Source organism: Cervus canadensis, chromosome 8, assembly GCF_019320065.1.
Source record: "Cervus canadensis isolate Bull #8, Minnesota chromosome 8, ASM1932006v1, whole genome shotgun sequence".
NCBI classification, from domain to species: Eukaryota; Metazoa; Chordata; class Mammalia; order Artiodactyla; family Cervidae; genus Cervus; species Cervus canadensis.
In genome coordinates, this window is record NC_057393.1 from 87944377 (window position 1) to 87963198 (window position 18822).

Consider the following 18822-nt stretch of genomic DNA (forward strand, 5'->3'; position numbering starts at 1 on the left):
TGATGCCTGATGCTTTCTTTGTGACCTGCTCCTTTTCCCACTTGTTTGGGAAGTTCACCCCAACTGTCCACAGCCACTGCTCACTCCTTCCTGGTGTTTTCCTGCAGGTTTTCTTTTCCTCACCCATGTTTGCTAACTGACCATCCGTTCACTGCTGATGTCTCCATGGGGGAGCCGTTAGAATCAGTGCTTCTGTCAGCACTTCTGTTGCCTGTTTCCAACTGCACCCATGCAGAGGTCTGGCTCGGGTGTGTGCTTAGGAGTAGAATTGCTGCCTCATAGTCTGTGCGGGTGCCCACCTTCACAGGTAATGCCGAGACTGCTTTCCAGACTGTCTGCACACTCTCGCTCCCACCAGCAGTGGGAGGAATCACTGCTCCACATCCTGGCGAACACTGGGCACTCATCATCAGGCCTTCCCATTTTTGCCAATCTGGAGAACATGCCTGATACTCTGCTATGGTTTGCACGGGCGTTTCCCTGGGTCAAGCTCCTTCTCTTATGTTTATTTACCATTTGAGTTTCTTTTCTTTGAAGGCATCGGTGTGGTGCCCATTTTTCTCTTAGATTTCCCCTAATTGTGCTTTGAACACCCTTCTGGCCACAAGCATATAGCTTTGCACGTGAACATCCTCAGCCTGTGGGAAGAAAGGCTCAGCAGAGAGACGGCCGCATCTGCCCGGTTTTGCTCACGGAGGGCGGGAGTCAAGGGTGGCGGCTCCAAGGTTGGTGACGTGTGCTCACTGCTGAGATCTGGTCCTATCACGGCTTCTGTCTGTTTGTTTCCCCAGTGGCTCACACCACTCAGGAAGCCCCTCGGCTCACTGTTCGAAAAGTAGCGGGTCTCTGGATACGTCCAAAGTCTACATCGTAACTCACGGCGGTGGTCAACAGCCCCCAGGGTCCATGTCCAAGCCCTACCACAGGCAGGGGGCAGTGAACAAGTACATCATCGGCTGGAAGAAATCGGAAGACAGCCCGCCCCCTGAGGAGCCTGAAGTGGCTGAGTGTCAGGGGTAAGGTGGTATCTGCTGGCAGCCTTGGGTGTCTGGGGCGTGGACTAAGCTAATGTATTTTTTCCCCAGTAGAAACAAGTCTTCTCAAACAGAAAAATTGAGAAACATCTTTGTAAAACTCTTTAAATGTTGGCATATTGGTTGAAAAGTCCTCTCTTTCCTTGATATTCTCATGTAACTTTAAAACAGATCTCTATTCCTCGTTTTTATATTCAAAAAGCTGCCTGCAATAGAAATGTCAGGGTTGTGTGCTAGTGATGGTGTGAGTATGCTTGCTAAATCGCTTCAGTTGTGTCTGACTCTTTTGTGACCTCATGGACCGTAGCCTGCCAGGCTACTCTGTCCTTGGGATTCCCCAGGCAAGAATACCGGAGTGGGTTGCCATGTCCTCCTCCAGGGAGGCTTCCCAACCCAGGGACTGAACTCGGGTCTCCTGCATTGCAAGCAGATTCTTTACCGTCTGAGCCACTAGGGAAGCCCATGGTGTGAGTATAGATCCTGTAAATAACTAAGGTCAAGGACAATGTGAATTCCCACAGAGCCTCTGTGTTTCCTGAAGGTGTTGTGTGATAGCACGAAAGAAAAAAATCCCACCTAACTTTTACAAAATTGATTAACTGATTGATTGATTTGGCTGCACCAGGTCTTTCTTAGCTGAGCACTGGGGATCTTTCACTGAGGCACAGGGACTCTCTAGTTGCAGAGTGCGTGCTCAGGAGTTGCCGCCCTCGGGCTAGTTGCCCTGCGGCCCGTGGGATCTTAGTTTCCCAATCAGGGATAGAACCCAGTCCCCTGGATTGCAAGGTGGATTCTTAACCACTGGCCTTCCAGGAAAGTCTCTATTCCCCCGAATTTTAACATGACTTTGATTTTCCTTTCAGTTGTCACATTTGTAGGGGCAAGTAGGGAGGGATGTTTTGTAATTTTTGGAGAAAAGAAAAGATTAAAAAATACTGATAACCCGTTCCGTAACACACGTGAAAACTGCCCTGTGTCTTTGAAGAGACAAAGCAATCACATTTTGAGAATGCAAATCAAGGCTGGTCAGGGCCATTTATAGTAGCTGGTGACTTGGCTTATTTTTTGAAGTGAAAAAAGTGAAAGTCACTCAGTTGTGTCCAACCCTTTGGGACCCCATGGACTATACAGTCCATGGAATTCTTCAGGCCAGAATACTGAAGTGGGTAGCCTTTCCCTTTTGAACCCAAGTCTCCCACGTTGCAGGCGGATTCTTTACCAGCTGAGCCACACGGGAAGCCCAAGAACACTGGAGTGGGTGGCCTATCCCTTCTCCAGGGGATCTTCCTGACCCAGGAATCGAACCAGGGTCTGCTGCATTGCAGGTGGATTCTTTATCAGCTGAGCTATCAGGGAAGCTCACAATTTTTAAGGACAGCCTTAAAAATTAACCTTCACATGCACTAAATGACGACATCATTGTCTTTTGCTGTGTTTGCTTTTGTCATCAGCTTGAAGGGTGCACGGGAGCTACAGCTATCTTCAGAGAGCTCTTCTAGATCTTAAGTTTAGTCCATGAGCTAGGATCACCTTTTCCCTTAAGATCACTTTTTAAATATGTCTAGCATGATATTGCCTTCTAAATTAAAATTCATTTTAATCCTAAACTTGAACATAGAGGACTTCCCTGGTGGTCCAGAAGTTAAGATTTCATGCTACCAATGCAAGAGGCACAGGTTTGATCCCTGGTTGGAGAATCCCATGTTCTATGCGTCAAAACATATATAAATAAATAAAAGATCATACACTACTCATTTTTAAAAAAATAATAGGAATTTAAAATAAAATGAAAATTGAACAGGCAGTCTTTTTTTTTTTTTTTTCCAAAAAAAATCCATCATGCCAGTAATTGCAAAGGAGTTGTTTAGAAAGAAATTTTTTAGAGATAACCACATTTTATGAACACGTGTTCCTGTGGTCACGTGGTACTTCTGTCTGATAGTCTTCCAGTGCTTCACAGGGGTCCTTTCTGAGGCTCCTAAGTTCCTCCAGTTATTTGTAGAAGTGCTTTGCACATCATTGTGAGACTGTATCTTCCCTAGGGTTCTCCTTGAAGAGCCAGGAAAGGGTGAAGGAGCCCACTCGGACATTTCTCCCTAGAGAGCCTCAACATTGGTGCATTGTAACACTTGTTTAGCAGCACTGACTTCATGAAAGAGAGCCAGCATGGGGAGTATTGTGAGTAAGGGGTTCGTGTCTCTGGAGGACAGAGGGGTTATTTCCCCTCATCACACCAGCTGAGTGCTGGGACTCGAACCCAGGCCTCCCCAAGGCTCTTCTCATGGGCCCAGGTCATCCTGTCAGATGTACCGTCCATCTAACGCAGACATGGTAATGTATCATGACTGTGGTCCTCCAGGACTTGCCAACTATATTGAGATTTGTCAAAATAATATGTTACCAAATCACTGAAAGATATACTTAAAAAAAGATCAGCCAAGCATCATGTGTGTCCCACTGAGAATTAGCAAATATTCATGTCTCAATATACACAAAATATAAATGTGTCCCCCTGAAGTTTCTCATGATGCAGAAATTGCCCATCTTTAAAGTTATATTCTGAGGCTCCCCTGGTGGCTCAGTGGTAAAGAACACATCTACCTATGCAGGAGACACAGGAGACTCAGGTTCAATTCCTGGTTTGGCGAGATCTCCTGGAGAAGGAAATAGCAACCCACTCCAGTATTCTTGCCTGGAGAATCCCACAGACAGAGGAGCCTGACGGGCTACAGTCCATGGGGTCACCAAAGAGTTGGATGCGACTTGGTGACTAAATAACAAAGTCATATTATAGGTAGACCCTTGTTGATTATTTTTGTTAATAATATAATCTCATATTTTGAAGTGCCGCAAACAGGAGCTACTTACTGGCTCGTTATTAAGCAGCCGTGAATGTGTGCCTTGAGCAGCTCATGCCATCTGCAGACCCTCGATGTCCTGAGAATATTCTAGACACTTGGTAGTGGTCACCACCATGCTGGGTTTACCCACGTGGAGAATTACACTAGGCATTAGAGATACAAAGCTAATTACATCCAAGATCCCATTTTCAAGAATACCCTATCTCAAGGAGGAGAGAAAGTATAGCAGTTGCTAACCACAGTATTTCGTAGGCAGTTCACAGATGTATTATTTCACTGCACCACCTAGGAAGCCCACTTATTGACATAACGTTTGGTAATTTTAACAAAGGCACTTAAGTTAGCAGAAAATGCTAGCAATTTTTATTCAAAAACATAGGGAAAATGGGATAGTACATTTTATCAGCAACTCTAGGTATTTATGTTTTCATTCAGCAGTTATTGGTAAGACCTGGGTTTGAGTTTTTCTCCCCTGTGTCTTTCCCAGAGTAAGTAGGACCTGGACTCTTGCATGCCTCTGCCCCAGATCTTAGGGCCCACAGCTGTGCATATCTGAAGCCCTCTTCACAAAAACCCCAGGCTCAGTTTTCCCACATGGCTTTTGTGCAGAAACCCTGTCCCCCTGGGTCTTGGGTTCTTTTTTAGCTCCATCTTCATGCCCTGCCATCCTGCAAGTCAACCAGATCTTCAGTCACATTTAGAGATTTTTATAGTTCCTGCCCCAGTCGCTATATTCCTGTCATCAGCATTGCTGGTGCTTCCAGAGCCAAAAAGCTGGGGACACCACACCTAGCTCGAGAACAAAGCAAGAGCTGTAGTAATTTCGGATAAATAGTTCTTAATTTTGAGCAGGGCTTTGTGTTTCATATCCTGATAACTTCTCAGCAGGCCATTCTCCTGTGGCACAATAGCCTTGCTTTAGAAATAGGGTCGCCTCTGTGACACAGGACAGAGACACAGGTCATCCTCTGTGGCCTGCCCCCCTGGACCAGCATCACATTTCTGGGTCACGTGGCCCATCTGCCTCTGCTGATGGTCCAGCCCCTGGTTCTACACTCACCATGTCTTTGGGAATGTTCCAGACCAAACCTTTTAAAAAATAACTCCCCAGTTCTTTCCCTGGAAAAGGAGTGAAAACAGTAATTCAGCCAGTCTTTTGTTGTCCATAAATACATTTCTATACACTGATAAGGGAGACAGCTTCTTTATTTATTCAAACGGCTCTGCAAAATTGCTGATAATAAAAATGCTTGGCATGTGCCCAGATCGATTGCTCTTCAACGTCAAGTCCCCCGGGGTCCTGCTTTCTGTGTTGCTGGAAGGACAGTGGGGTGTGGTTGTCCAGCCACAAGAGAACGGCTCTCTCAGTTTCCTGAGAAGCACCAGGCTTCCTTCAGAGAACACAGGATAATCTCTGATGAATTATTGAAGCTGTGTTTTCTGATACAGATTAGGAACGGGAAAACACAGCCTTGTTTGAGAAGTTGACTTTCTGTTTTCTCATTCAGGGCTTTGGGGATCTGATTTGCCTCTGAATTATTCAGAACCCTAACTCTGCCGTCGAGCTCATTTCACAAATATGAGATGGCATGGGGATCCGGAGGAGATGTGGCGAAAGTGAACCCGTTCAATAATTAAGAGCCGGGTGTGTGTCTGTGTGTGAACGTGGTGATTGAAGCTGGAGACTGGATTTTAGTTCTTAAGGGGACAGGCACTTTACATACGCTGATGACCCATCTTCGTTTCCTCCCAGGCTGTACGGTGAGATGGACCTGCTGTCCTCGGCAGCTCAGCAGCAAGCAGTGGTGGGAGACGCTGTCTCAGAAACTCAGCACGTGCTCTCGAAAGAAGACTTTCTGAAACTGATGCTTCCTGACAGCCCCTCAGTGGAGGAGGGGAGGAGGAAGGTCAGTGACTTGTGTAGGTTTGAAGTTACCAGAAACACTGAGGAAACGCCTAAAGAGACGCCAGGACTCCCAGGGCCGTTTTCACACTGTTATTCCACCAGGAAGTGGAGTAAAGCCGAGAGAGGTCAGGAAGGGAGACTTCTGGACTGATAGAGGGAGCTCTGAGCGGGCAGGCCTGGCCTCACCTCTTAGCTGCAAGGAGAGTCGGCCATGTGGCGTGTTTTCTTCATTTTTGTTTTTCTTTTTCACCGTGTGGTTTTGTACATTGGTTGTGTGATTAGCCTTTTTATTTTTTAGCCATGTGATTTTGTACATGTGACTTAACTTCTTGGCCGAGTGTCGTCCTCTGCAAAAAGGAGGCACTGATACGTGTACTGCAGAATTTATAGGCTTGTAGCAGACATAAGAACCAGCCTTGCACGGGACCCATCCATGACGAGCAGTCAGAAACGGGAGCTGTTAAAACTCCCACCACCTGACTTTTTTGCTCCAGAACTGTAGCAAGGATAGGTTCTCTGAGCCATCCTGCTGTGTTGTCATCCTGTCCCACAAACAGGCAGGAGTTCGGTACTCTGCTGCCTGTTGCTACCGTCAGATTACTTACTGTCCTTATTCATTTTAGCTTTTATTATTGTTACAGTCTCTCAAACCACTTTGATAATGAGTAGAAAGTATGAAAAAGAACTCACAGGTAATCTAGCCCAATCTTTTTTGGCAAGTAACTGAGGCCCCGAATGGTGACGTGTGACGTGCCCATAAATATTTGGTGGCAGTCAGCAATGGAATGCAGCCTTCTCCCTGCTAATTCAGCACATTCTTGTCCAGATGAAAAGAAAAACGTCGGGCATTGCTGTCATGACTGTGATCAGGATAAACAGCAAGTCTTTGTGCTCCCCTATCTTCCCTATAATAAAACAATGCTGCAATTAACCTAATTGTGTTCTGAGAGTAACAGTCTAATGAGATGCTACCTCAAAGCTGCTTTAATCTAATGGGTCTGTAATCAAGTTCTGAAGAGCCTGCTGGTCGTGTGTGAAGAGGGAATCCCAGCAGAATTCAACAGAATGAGTCTTTTTTTTTAACTTGTATCCAATCATGTATATGGTACTGTATAAGCTTGGGTGCAGGCTGTTGTACCAAAAATGCAAATGGCTTTTCTTTTAATAGGAACAAACTTCTCCTTGACATTTTTTTTTCTTCTAAGACAAACTGCCTTCTTTTCATGGTGTAAACTTTGTAGTTCATACACACTCTGGTTCCCATTCATCAGTTGGACAGCATCGACAGAGTGGAAGGAACACATACAATAGAAATATTTTTAGCCTTGTGGCTGCATTGGCAAACGTAAATAGCCATTTCTATATTTGCTTGATGCAAACATTCTGGCTTTTACTATTATTGATGTAAAAGGAATAAGGAATGTGGTTCAGAATATAGGAGTGGGAAACTCAGATTTGATTAAATTTTTCTTGAGTTTTTGACTGCTTGCTTCTCTAGTATGAATTTTCCTTACCCTATCTATGATTTAACAATACTTTTAATGGTTTCTTTAAATTCGATTATGATTGATTACTATAACTCAATTTTCAATAACCATAATAAACTTTTATGAGTGTTACTTTAAAGTGCGTAGACAATAAGATTTTCCTGGACTGATACTGTCTTTCTTGAACCTGTTTGTTCGACTTAGAAAGCTGCTCTGCTCAAACACTTGATATTATTATTATTAGCTAGATTAGATTGAACCTCACATGTAGGTGATTGGTACAGAAATTACCTAATATTAAAATGCAGTCATTTCTAATTAAAATCAAGCCAGCAGTCAGTGTAGTTTCAAATAACTATTGCCTGGAATGGCAACCTTCTGTATTCCCAGAAGCTGCCGTGGCTATATGGTTATGGAGCTGCCATTTAACATTTCAGAATTAATAAAGCTGTGCATGTCTAATTCCTGGTAATACTTCACAGAACGTTAAAGGAGGAAAACATCCAAATCCAATGACTGCAGGAAGCCTTTGTGTGTTTGCCTCTGTGACCCGAGTGCCTAGTACAACATCACTGGGCCACAGCCCTGCGCCTTCCTGGGGACAGCTCAGAGATGCCCGCAGGGCAGGCTCGGGACCCGCCCGAGTTAGAGGAGCTCCAGGCTTCCAGCCTTCTGACGTCTGTTCTCCTCTCTCCCCCGTGTGAACCCCTAGTTCTCGTTCTACGGGAACCTGTCTCCGCGGCGCGCACTGTACCGCACTCTCTCGGACGAGAGCATCTGCAGCCATCGCAGGGGCTCTTCCTTCGGCAGCTCCCGCAGCTCCGTCCTTGACCAGGCGCTGCCCAACGACATCCTGTTCAGCACCACCCCACCCTACCACAGCACCCTGCCGCCCCGGACCCAGCCTGTGCCCAGCATGGGGAGCCTACGCAGTGAGTGCCCAGGGTGGACCTCGCCGGCCTCGCGGGCTCTCTGGGGTGGGTCTCTTACAGAGGCTGAGGGACTTGCTTATTCTTTAATCTCTAGATGTCATTTGGTTGGGTGTTTGTGTTTTTTTAGTAATTTTTAAAGGTGATAAAGCCCCAAAGTGGACATTTTTCAAAAGTTAAGCACTACTGCCAATTTTGCAGAAAATTGAAAATCCCACATTAAACATTTTTATTGGGGAAAAAACTAGCCTCTCTACTATAACTGGGCTATTATGTCTATAAAGAAAAAATGTCTAAAACTCGATTTTATAAAGAGAAAATGGTGACACAGGGCAGATTTCCTGGTGGTCAGCATGCAGGGAGGAAGGTTGATTTCCTTTCCTTCTATGTCTGCTGCTTCCTAATCTTTAAGACCTGTTGATGGTGATGGTGAAGGTGGCTCCTGGGCATCAGGATATGTGGGTCCAAGTCCCATCACTTAGATTCTGTGTGTCCAGTTCACTCTTAATATATTAGCCATGGGTTGGCTAGATACTTTCTAAATGATTTTCCTTCAGATCCTAAAATCTTTCCTTTTTATGTAGTGTTAGTTCCTTATTAACGTGTCAGTATTGAAGGGTGATTTTTTTTTAACATTAGTTAGCTTCATTTTCTTTGTTCATAGTTAATTTCTGTTGTGCAGAAAGAATGAGGATCTAATCAAATATATTCATCATCAGGGGTTTTTTTGTTGTTGTTTGAATTTCCTCATAGAAAGCATTATCTTTAGAATCCTTTAGAACCAATTTGAATCTCATAATACACATGTAAGTCCCAAGCTAAATGACATAAAAGCTGTAATAATCTTTCTAATGTTTAACATAATTGGGAATGAACCTGGTCTCATAAAATTCTTAATCTATTTCTTTAAGTAACATAATATCCTGCTTGTTATGAAAAGTCCTTTTGCCCAAACTGGAGAAACCTTTATACTCTTTCTTGATAAAGATATGAAGGTCAGACAGACATATTCTAATATCCTAATATTTCTGCAAATGTTTGTCCTTTTTTGTAAATAGATGACTTTAATGGCCTCATAAAAGCTTTCCTGAAACCAGTAAAACTATTTTCTTGCAAATGTTATATCGTTCACTTAAAACGCTTGAGGTGTGATGGTGAAATCTACGGGATAAATGTTAATATAGTTCTTACATTCATTTGCTTCCACATGGAGAACGCACAATTGATCGTTAAACATCACAGATTTGAACTGCGGGGGTCCACTTACACACAAATTTTTTCCAGTGTAAATATCACAGTCTTGTATGCGCCATGGTTGGTTGAATCAGGGGATGTGGCACCTCGGATATGGGGGCCAACTATACAGTTATACACAGATTTTCCATTGCATGGGAAGTCCACACACCTAACCACCACATTGCTCAAGGGTCAACTGTATATTCTCTTTTTTGTTTAACTTTTGTTCTTAATAAATGTTAGTTACTTAGAGCCATCTTAGTGTCACAGCAAAAGTGAGCAGAAGGCACATAGATTCCCACCTACACACCCCTTATCCCCCACAGGCACAGTCTCCCCATTATCAATACCCCTCACCATGGGCATGCGTCACAGAACATCAACACATCTTCGTTACCCAAAGTACATAGTTTTCGTTAGGGTTCACTCTTGTCATTCATTCTATGAGTTTGAACAAATGCATGACGACGCATATCTACCATTATAGTATAACACAGAATATTTTCATCTCCTTTAAATTCCTTTGTGCTCGCCCTGTTCATCCCTGTCTCCTAACTCCTGGTAATCACTGGTCATTTTATGTCTCCATAGTTGTATCCTTTCCAGATTGTCGTATAGTTGGGACCATGCAGGAGATAGACTTTCCAGATTGGCTTCTTTAGTATTTCATTTAGTAAAATGCATTCAGTGTCCCTCCATGGCTTTCCATGGCCTGATAGCTCACTTCCTTTTAGTGCTGACTACTGTTCTATTGTCTAGATATGCCGATTTAGTTATCCACTTACCTACTAAAGAACTGTATTTTTATTTTACTATGCTCAAAGGCGCAGTTGAAAGCAGGCAGGAGAGACTGTTCGCTACCCAAGTTTAAAACTGCCTGACTTGAATCCATGGTCTGCTCCTCTAGGAAAAGCAGTAAGAATGGCCCTGCTGTTTGCTCTTCTCAAGTGAAATCTTATCTGGCCATGTTGTTGTTGTTTCTTAGCTGCTAAGTTGTGTCCAACTCTTTGTGACCTCATGGACTAAAGCCCACCAGGCTCCTCTGTCCATGGGATTTCCCAGGCAAGAACACTGGAGTGGGTAGCCATTTCCTTCTCCAGGGGATCTTCCAGATCCAGAGATCTCACCCATGTCTCCTGCATTGGCAGGCGGCTTCTTTACCATTGAACCATCAGGGCATGTGATTCCTCCAATTTCTAAACTTAACAACCTACTCAGAAAAAAATTCTGTCAGTTTACTGAATAGAATGACAAAATGTCAATAAGGTAGCTGGGAGTAATTTGAATTAGTATGTCTTCCCCCAAAAGCTTGTGATTCTCTCCTTCCTTCCCACCAAGAGGTTCAGCTCTAAGGACCTGGTCGTCTTTGGGAAGATGCTCACCCCCTGGGACCCCTGACTCCCCCTGGATACCCCAGTGTGGGATGACCTGTGTGGTTATCTCTGTTGTGTCTACTCAAGGCAGATGTCCATCATCCTTTGCTTTCTGTGATTTCTGATCACTCAGCCGAGCCCCAGTAAGCAGATCTCACTCTGAGAGTGGTTCCAACAGGCTGACCCTGGAACAAAATAGAGTGGACACATGAAATCTTGTGCCCAGCAGACGTCTTGAGCGAGAAACAAGGACTACTTGGGGTTGCCTAGGTGTTTCTCTTAGTTTCAGAGACTTAGCTTCATGTCTTAGACTGGAAGTTAGGTTAGTGCTGCCAGAGCAGGTAGCACCAGATATTTAAATAGTAACAGAGGTGGAGTTAGAATACGCAGAAGGCACATGTGTTCTGAAGTTTACCATCATTATTCCTGCAAGCATCTGACCTTCTGCTCATAGAGACTCGTTTGGATCTGTTCCTAATTTGGACCAAGGACAGTGCGAGGGAGGGTTGGCAAGTCCATCTTTTCACAGTGAATCTCATGAGACCTCATTGCTACCCCTTTTCTCCATGTAATTACCAGTCACAGGCTTCTCCTGATAGCTTTAGCTTCTCCATGTCTCAAAATTGGGCCTGTCTCAGAATCTTTCTTCTCCTGAGACCAGGATCTTAATCCAGCCTTGGGAGACAGATGACGCTTAATAGGCACATTTTAGGTGTGATTCATGTCACAATTCATATATATTTCCTAGGTGGGGAGGACCCTGAATGTGCTATATCATTCTGTCTTCAACTTACAGGTACAAAAAAATGACTTGCTCAAACAATTGAATAACATCTGAGATGTTTCTGCATTACATTTAGGGCCTTTGTTTCCATCACTGGTTTCAGAGTAAAATTCCTTTAGTGGCCCAGATAGGAAAACAAAGGGGGAAATTTTGACACAGAGTTCACAGGTCCCAAGACCAAAGCTACCGAAAGGTGCTCATAGCATCTTTCCCCTTCTAGATCACATGCTTACCTGGCTTCACTCAGTGTAGTCCCAAGCGTTGGCAGGTTCAGAGCATGTTTAAAGAGAACTCGTGATTTTTTATGTGATTTATAAAACCCTCCAGGGAATAGTAGAAATCTTCATAGGTAGGAAGACAAATAAGAATTCTTAAATTTTGGAAAATAAGAAGAGTATTAGGTTCTGTGTGTTCCAAGATCCTATAGTTGTGACACCTACGCCCCTCACAAAGGATGATCCTTGAAGTTTAAAAGGCATGGGGAAGATTTAATAGAAGTAAAAGAAATCAATAATTGCCTTCTAATTTAGTAGCCACTCAAGATGCCATAGACCCCAGCAGGAGACTCAGCGTGCGTGCCTTTCGCTTGCCCCGCAGACAGTGTCCACGGACATTAGAGGCAGGGTGTTCTCTGACTCCATGTGGCATTTCTTTCTCTATTTCAAATGTTCTCAGTCTCCCCTGTAATGAGCAGCCTTCGGTTTCTGGAGAGTAATTGTGAAACCACAGCTATTTGACCACCAGGAAATGCTGTCAGGAAGGCTCCTCAGCATTTATAACAATAGCAGTAAAGTCAGATTTAATAGATGGTCCCCAAGATTTCAGGGTCGGAATAAACAAACAGGAAGCCACACGATCAATGTCCAGGCCAGAGAGCAAGAGACCCAGGCAGCGCTGTCTGAACTTCAGCCGTCTTTTGGAAATTGCGACTTTGCTGGGTCCTTTCCTGGGCCGGCCAGAAGAGCAGCGTGGGCTCCAGAGTAGCACTGGCTTGAGAGAACTGGCCCAGAAGCAACAGGCTTTGGCACCTAAGTCATGCCTTGCCCTCCCCATCTGGAGAGCTCAGGGAACAGCCTGGTTACACCTACTGTGGTGGCTCCTGCATGTACTTCCCAGACTGCAGAGCAGCAGCTGCAGGACTCATCTGCTCGCTGATGGCTCCTCGAAGGCAGAACCCACATCCTACAGGTTATTCCACCCCTGGGTGCTGGTGATATGGTACCTGCCGGGACCTGGAATACAGCGGGTGCAGAGCAAACATCACCAGGGTGAACCTAACGTCAGTGACAAATATTATAAAGAACTTTTGGTGGTTTGAAGCCTTACCCAATTACATGATTTTCCAAACATTATAAAAAACCAGGTATTTTTAAAAATTGTTTTATATTTATTTTTATTTATTTTTCACAGTAGGTCCTTGTTGATTATTTTAAATATAGCCGTGTGTATGGTGCTTTTCAGGCTTCCCTGGTGGCTCAGTGGTAAAGAATCCGCCTGCCAATGCAGGAGGCATAGAGATGCGGGTTCGTTCTCTGGGTAAGAAGATCCCCTGGAGGGGGCATGGCAACCCACTCCAGTATTCTTGCCTGGAGAATCCCATGGACCGAGGAGCCTGGCATGCTACAGTCCATAGGATCACAAAGAGTTGGACACTACTGAAGCAACTTAGCATGCACACATCCCTTCTTTCCTGGTTCTCCACCAGAGTTGGAGAATGTACAAAGGATGTCCTGGCTTTGCCTGTGGTTGTGATGAGCCCTGCTGTGGGATCGCGGGGCCTGCTCACCCACACATACCTCACTCACTCTGGGCAGAAGCTTCTGACCACCACGCTTCAGATTTGTGCCACGTAAAATCAGAGCCTAATCTTTAGCCCAGGACGATCAGGTCTCCTCTGTCAGTACCCCTCTGGGCTTTTGGGAGAGATGCTCTTTGAGCCCACGGAGCGGTAGGGACAGGACGAGGGTATGATGGACTCTAGCCCAGCACTGCTGTCTCCCTGCACTGGCCCCTGTTCCTGTCTCTGCTGTTTTTTCCTTTCTGCCTGGCTCCTGTTAGAACAGCAGGCCCCAGCCTTTTGGGCACCAGGGACCGATTTCAGGGAAGACAGTTTTTCCACAGACCAGTGGCAGGGGGTATGGGTGGATGGTTTCAGGATGATTCTAGCATGTTACATTTACTGTGCACTGTGTTCTATTATTGTTACATCAGCTCCACCTCAAGTCACCAGGCATTCGATCCTGGAGGTTGGGGACCCCCGTGTTACAGCCGGTCGGCATCGTCTGGTGGCACCGAGGAGAAAGCATGCAGCACACAGAATGTGTATTGGGTTTGATTTTAGGCTCTAAGATGCGAAAAGCTCAGGTGAAGGACTGTTTCTTTACAAAGGCAAAGAAAATCCTCAAGTTGACATTTCTTAGCAAAACGAACGTGACCAAGAGAGTATACTTTCTGTAGAAATGCTCATTCACCTGAATAATTTTTCACTCCCTGATGTTTTCCTCTCCAGTGAGGGGAGGAGAGGCAGGGGGTGAGGGGGTGCCTCATGCACGCTGGGTTCCAGCCAGCCCTGGGGCACCCTTCCCAGAGCCACCACATGCATGCAAATATATATATGTGTGTGTGCGTGTATATGTATGTGTGTGTGTGTATCCCTGACAGACTCAGCTGCAGGGAAATCAGTGGCAAGAGTAATTGCCACCAAGTCAAATAATTTTTTTACACTTGGTGCAGAAAACCTGTTTTAGCTGCTATCTTTGAGATAAAGGAAGTGATTGGCAAATGACTGAAGGTCCCCAGGCTTCCTGATCTTTCTCCCTGGGGGGTTGAACCTTAAACTCTGGGTAAGGATGGGACCTGGGTGGAGTCAGTCCAGCCTCTGCCCTTTGGTGCCTCCCTGGGTTCAGAAGGGCCATCAGGATAGGAGCAGACAAGGACAGAGAACCTCATGCAGAGAACATGCTGGAAGGGTTGATAGTTTAAAGCACAAGAAAGTGGAGGGGGAGGGGGGCAGGAGTGACCTTGATAAAGTCCCTGTCACTGGGTTCCCTTCAAAATGGAGGGGGCAGGGCTTCCCTAGCAGTCCAGTGGTTGAGTCTTCACCTCTCAATACAGAGGACATGGGTTCCATCCCTGGTTGGGGAGTGAAGATCCCACATGCCTCACAGCCAAAAAACCAGAACATACAACAGAAGCGATATTGTAACAAACTCAATTAAGACTTCTAAAACATGGCCCACATCCAAAAGATCTTTAAAAGCAATAAGTGGAGGGGGTGATGGTTTCACCTCTGAGTGGGGTGGTATTAACAGCAGAGTGGCTTCACTTTAAACTGAAGCTGCTTGAAGTAGGCTAAGAGCTCATGTGGAAGGTGCAGGAGAGGGACTGTTAGTGTCTTTCAAGGGCAAATCCCAGGCTCTCTCCATCCTGGTCCAGATGCCAGCATTTCACAGCCACCCCATAGGATGTGGGAGCGGAAATTACAGGTGCACTTGGTTAATTACAGCCCCTCCATAACTTAATTGCAGGCTCAGACAGCCAGGTGGTCATTATTTTGATTGGTCTAATTAGTCAGATGTGTCCATGAGCAGCTGTGTGCCATGGTTCTGGGCAGGTCCAGAAAAGGCGTGTTAGAGAAGCTCTAGCCTTTGGGAAATGTGTCTGCAGATGCATAATGACTTCTTAACAGCCAGTATGACTAGTGACGTAAGCACTTCACGTCCTGTGATGAGAGTTTAGGAGAAGAAGTGTACAAGGTGTCTTTGTACAGAAGACTAGCAAATACTCAGTGCAGGATGGGGAGTGGGTTCTGGTTTAGCCACTGATCAGACCATCTCATTAAGTCAGAAGCGAAATTCAGTAACCATTTTTCTACATGGCAAAACGTACAAGAGAGATTGTACCAGACTGTTTTACAGCAGAGGCTTGCAACACTCTTCCCATGGGGAAGTCATCCAGAGGAGAACAGGAAGTGATCCTCAGGGTGGTCAGACCCAGGTAGTATCCTCCAGAGGAGCCCGCCCAGGAGGAGCTCACCTCTGCTTTTCTGGTTCGTGGGGGCCTCAGCCCTGATCTTGCCCTGGCCCCTGCCTGTTGGTGACCCCTGAGTGAGCCTTGCAGTTGTGGCTCTTGAATAGACAGCGGTGGGATGTCTGTTTCTCTCCTGGGACCAGAACCCCCCTGGGCCCTTCTGAAGGCCCAGCCAGGACCCACACTGCTATCTGACTGACGCTCTGGGTTTTTTTCTGTCTAGATGAGTTCTGGTTCTCCGATGGGTCCTTATCGGATAAGTCCAAGTGTGCAGATCCTGGCCTGATGCCCCTCCCAGACACGGCCACAGGGTTAGATTGGACCCACCTCGTGGATGCTGCCCGAGCATTTGAAGGTAAAGACATTCAGCCTCCGGGGCTGGGGATGGCAATGCAGGGGTCATCTGGGTTAGTCTTTGGATGCTCTGCACATCTTCCAGGAGGGAAACCAGGGAGTGGCTTGGGCTGAGACTTGGGGCATTTCCTTAGGGAGACCCAGGCATGTGATGAAGTGAGCCCTAGGCAAAGGGACCCCAAACCTGCTGCCAGGTCAGGTACCAGCTGTGGTCTGGCATGAGCCACTTTTCCTTTTCCACCTCTGTTTTCTTACCTGGAAGGTCAAGGTGATGACCTGGGACACAGACGGTGTCTTTCCGCCCAGCGTGATGAGGTGAGACAGGATGGGAAGGCCCCGCAGAGGTCCAGGCTGCCCAGTTTGGCAGGACAGGCACAGGCCTGGGAGTCCAGTGGCTCAGAGTCCATGCGGAATCTGGTGGGGCCTTCTTGACCCAGCAAGTCTCTCCCTGTCTTGCCCTGGCTTCCCCCTCTAACCCTGTGGTCGGGGACAGTGCTGGGCTGGCTGATCTCTGGGGCCCTCTGACTGCCTCACTGCCTTCCACCATCTCTGGTGAATATTTCTGTGAATTTCAGAGGGGAAGCTGCTCCATAGCAAGCACGTTTTTTTCTCCAACCTAAAGGGGCCACAGACAGGGGCCATGCCTGTCTCCCAGGCATCCTCAGGACCTTACGTGTGGACCCAGGGGCCCCGAGTGACAGGGTTCCTGACTTTCTTCCATTTGCTGCCAAACGCTTTCCATGACTACGGCCTTGGCTCCTGGGTAACAAGCAGGATCCACAGAGGGCAGGCCATTCTGGGGCCCGGTCTGGGGATCTCCTGTGTGTCTGAGTTATAGCAACAGTGTTTGCTGCCACCACCCCCAACCCCAAAGAGGGGCAGGGCCACCTGATCGGCTCTTCTCAACCCCCACCCTTTCGCTGCCTGCTCGGGTGGTCAGTCCTCATCACCTGTGATATGCAGGCTTCAGGAAAGGAATCCACATTCTTTTCCCAGGAGGGACAGGTACACTTTGCAGTCAGGCTGCTTCAGGTGGAGTCTGCCGCCCCGACTGCCTCTCTTAACAAGCTGCCCTGCTCGTCAGTTTCACTCATCAGCTGGGATCAGTGCCTCTGGTCCTAAGCACCTTTTAGGGGGGTGTCTAGAAAGAAAGTGAGTTAATCCGGGCTCTGGGACGTTTAGCTCTGATAGATGGGAGGAGGAAACTGTTAGGAAGAAATTCCTGCAAAACACCTGCTCCCTTGATGGAGAGAGGACAGCTGTTTTGGACCTGCCAAGTACTTGGTGGAGTTTGCATTTGGATTTACAAAGTAGTTGTTTCGTGTGAAAACTTGAGAATGCTCCTGTCTGCTTGGTAACGCAGAGAAATATTTCTCTCAACCAGAAGTTGGTTAGAGAGGACTATGAAAGCTCTAGTTATTTCTCAGGCTCCCAAGACTAGCCTGGTGTGACAGAGCCCCAGAAGGCATGACAGGTCTCACCTCTGTCCAGAGCAGCCTAGACAGGAGAGAGCTGCATTTTCTCTAGCATATTCTGTGTACACTTGTCTCACTGCCCAGTGAGAATCTAAGAACTTCTCTTCTGTCTTCTCTGTTCCCCCACCGCATAAATATTTGCATAGTACATACCACTCTGTTCTGCATTATTCACATCTCTGTCACTTCTTGTTGAGTGATGAGTTTCTTAAGGGAAAACTGTTTCTTAAATTAATCTTATCTTTATTTATCAAGCGCACAGCAAGGTAACCAGATGAGGAGAGCTAGTACAGAGGAGCCAGTAGGTATAAGATGTACAGGCTCCCTGCACTTTTGAGCTGTTTCAGCTCATGGCGTAGATTTTAACCTCTGAGATCCTTTTGTATTTTGTATTCTTTATTCTGATTTACAACAGTATGTGTGTGGGAATATATGGAAATCCCTCGTGGCTCAGCGGTGAAGAATATACCTGCCAATGCAGGAGAGGCAGATTCCATTTCTGAGTCAGAAAGATCCCCTGGAGAAGGGCATGGCAACCCACTCCAGTATTCTTGCCTGGAGAATTCCATGGACAGAGGAGCCCGGTGGGCTACAGTCCATGGGGTTGTAAGAGTTGGACACATGGACACAACTTAGCGACTAAACCACCACCACCATGTGTATATACATATGTCACTTCATGTCTGTCTCCACCCTTGTTTGTGTCTTTGCTGGGTTCCCTTCTACCTCTGCAGAATAAAATCACTCTTATGAAGTGGGACTTTCTAGGGAGCTGGGCTGTGGGTGGGAGGTCCAGATAGCACAGTGGCACAGACAGCAGTGGCTGGATTATCCATCTGTGGACTGTGGTTGTAATCACAGCCCTACTGCTGGGCTGCAGGCCTTAGGACAAGTCACTCAGCTACGTGCTTTATTGCAACACTGAAGGTTGGTCACCAGTCCTCTGAGGTACATACTTGTGCTGGGCTTCAGCCTGCTCTTCTATGAAATGAAAACCTTTCCAGAGACCTGGCAAGCTCCTCTCAGCCCTACCCTCACATCCCTTTCATCAGGGTGTTTCTGAGCTGATGTTCGAGGCCAGCTGGGCATTGGCACTGTCAGGAAGGGAGGAGAAAGCAGGGACATCCCAGCTCCCAGTGACTCAGGGCAGGGGTGCCTAAGTGGGACAGATAAAATCTGGGATGCTGTTTGCTCAGGGAGCGGACTTTGGTTCCCTGCCCTTTCTGGACTTTCCAAACAACATTCTCCAGAAAATATGGAGGGAGTTGAGGTCATGTTTAAAAGTTCTAGTCACTTTTCGGTGCCAATCCATAGGGTAGTATGCCATCTTGAGACGACAGTCAGCTCAGGAAGA

General features: G+C 46.4%; 1 protein-coding gene across 10 annotated transcripts in view; it reads left to right on the forward strand.

Annotated features, from left to right (window-relative positions):
* Positions 1-18822, forward strand: part of SIPA1L2 (signal induced proliferation associated 1 like 2) — a 232980-nt gene that overhangs the window by 198031 nt on the left and 16127 nt on the right. For 5 of the 10 annotated variants that reach the window (XM_043477113.1, XM_043477112.1, XM_043477117.1 and 2 more), the window contains 5 exons: positions 792-1016; positions 5649-5802; positions 8001-8265; positions 13072-13146; positions 15863-15994. In XM_043477113.1, coding sequence (XP_043333048.1) covers positions 792-1016; positions 5649-5802; positions 8001-8265; positions 13072-13146; positions 15863-15994 — 851 coding nt within the window. The remainder of the gene's footprint in view (positions 1-791; positions 1017-5648; positions 5803-8000; positions 8266-13071; positions 13147-15862; positions 15995-18822) is intronic. The other 5 variants (XM_043477119.1, XM_043477120.1, XM_043477116.1 and 2 more) reach the window with 4 other exon arrangements.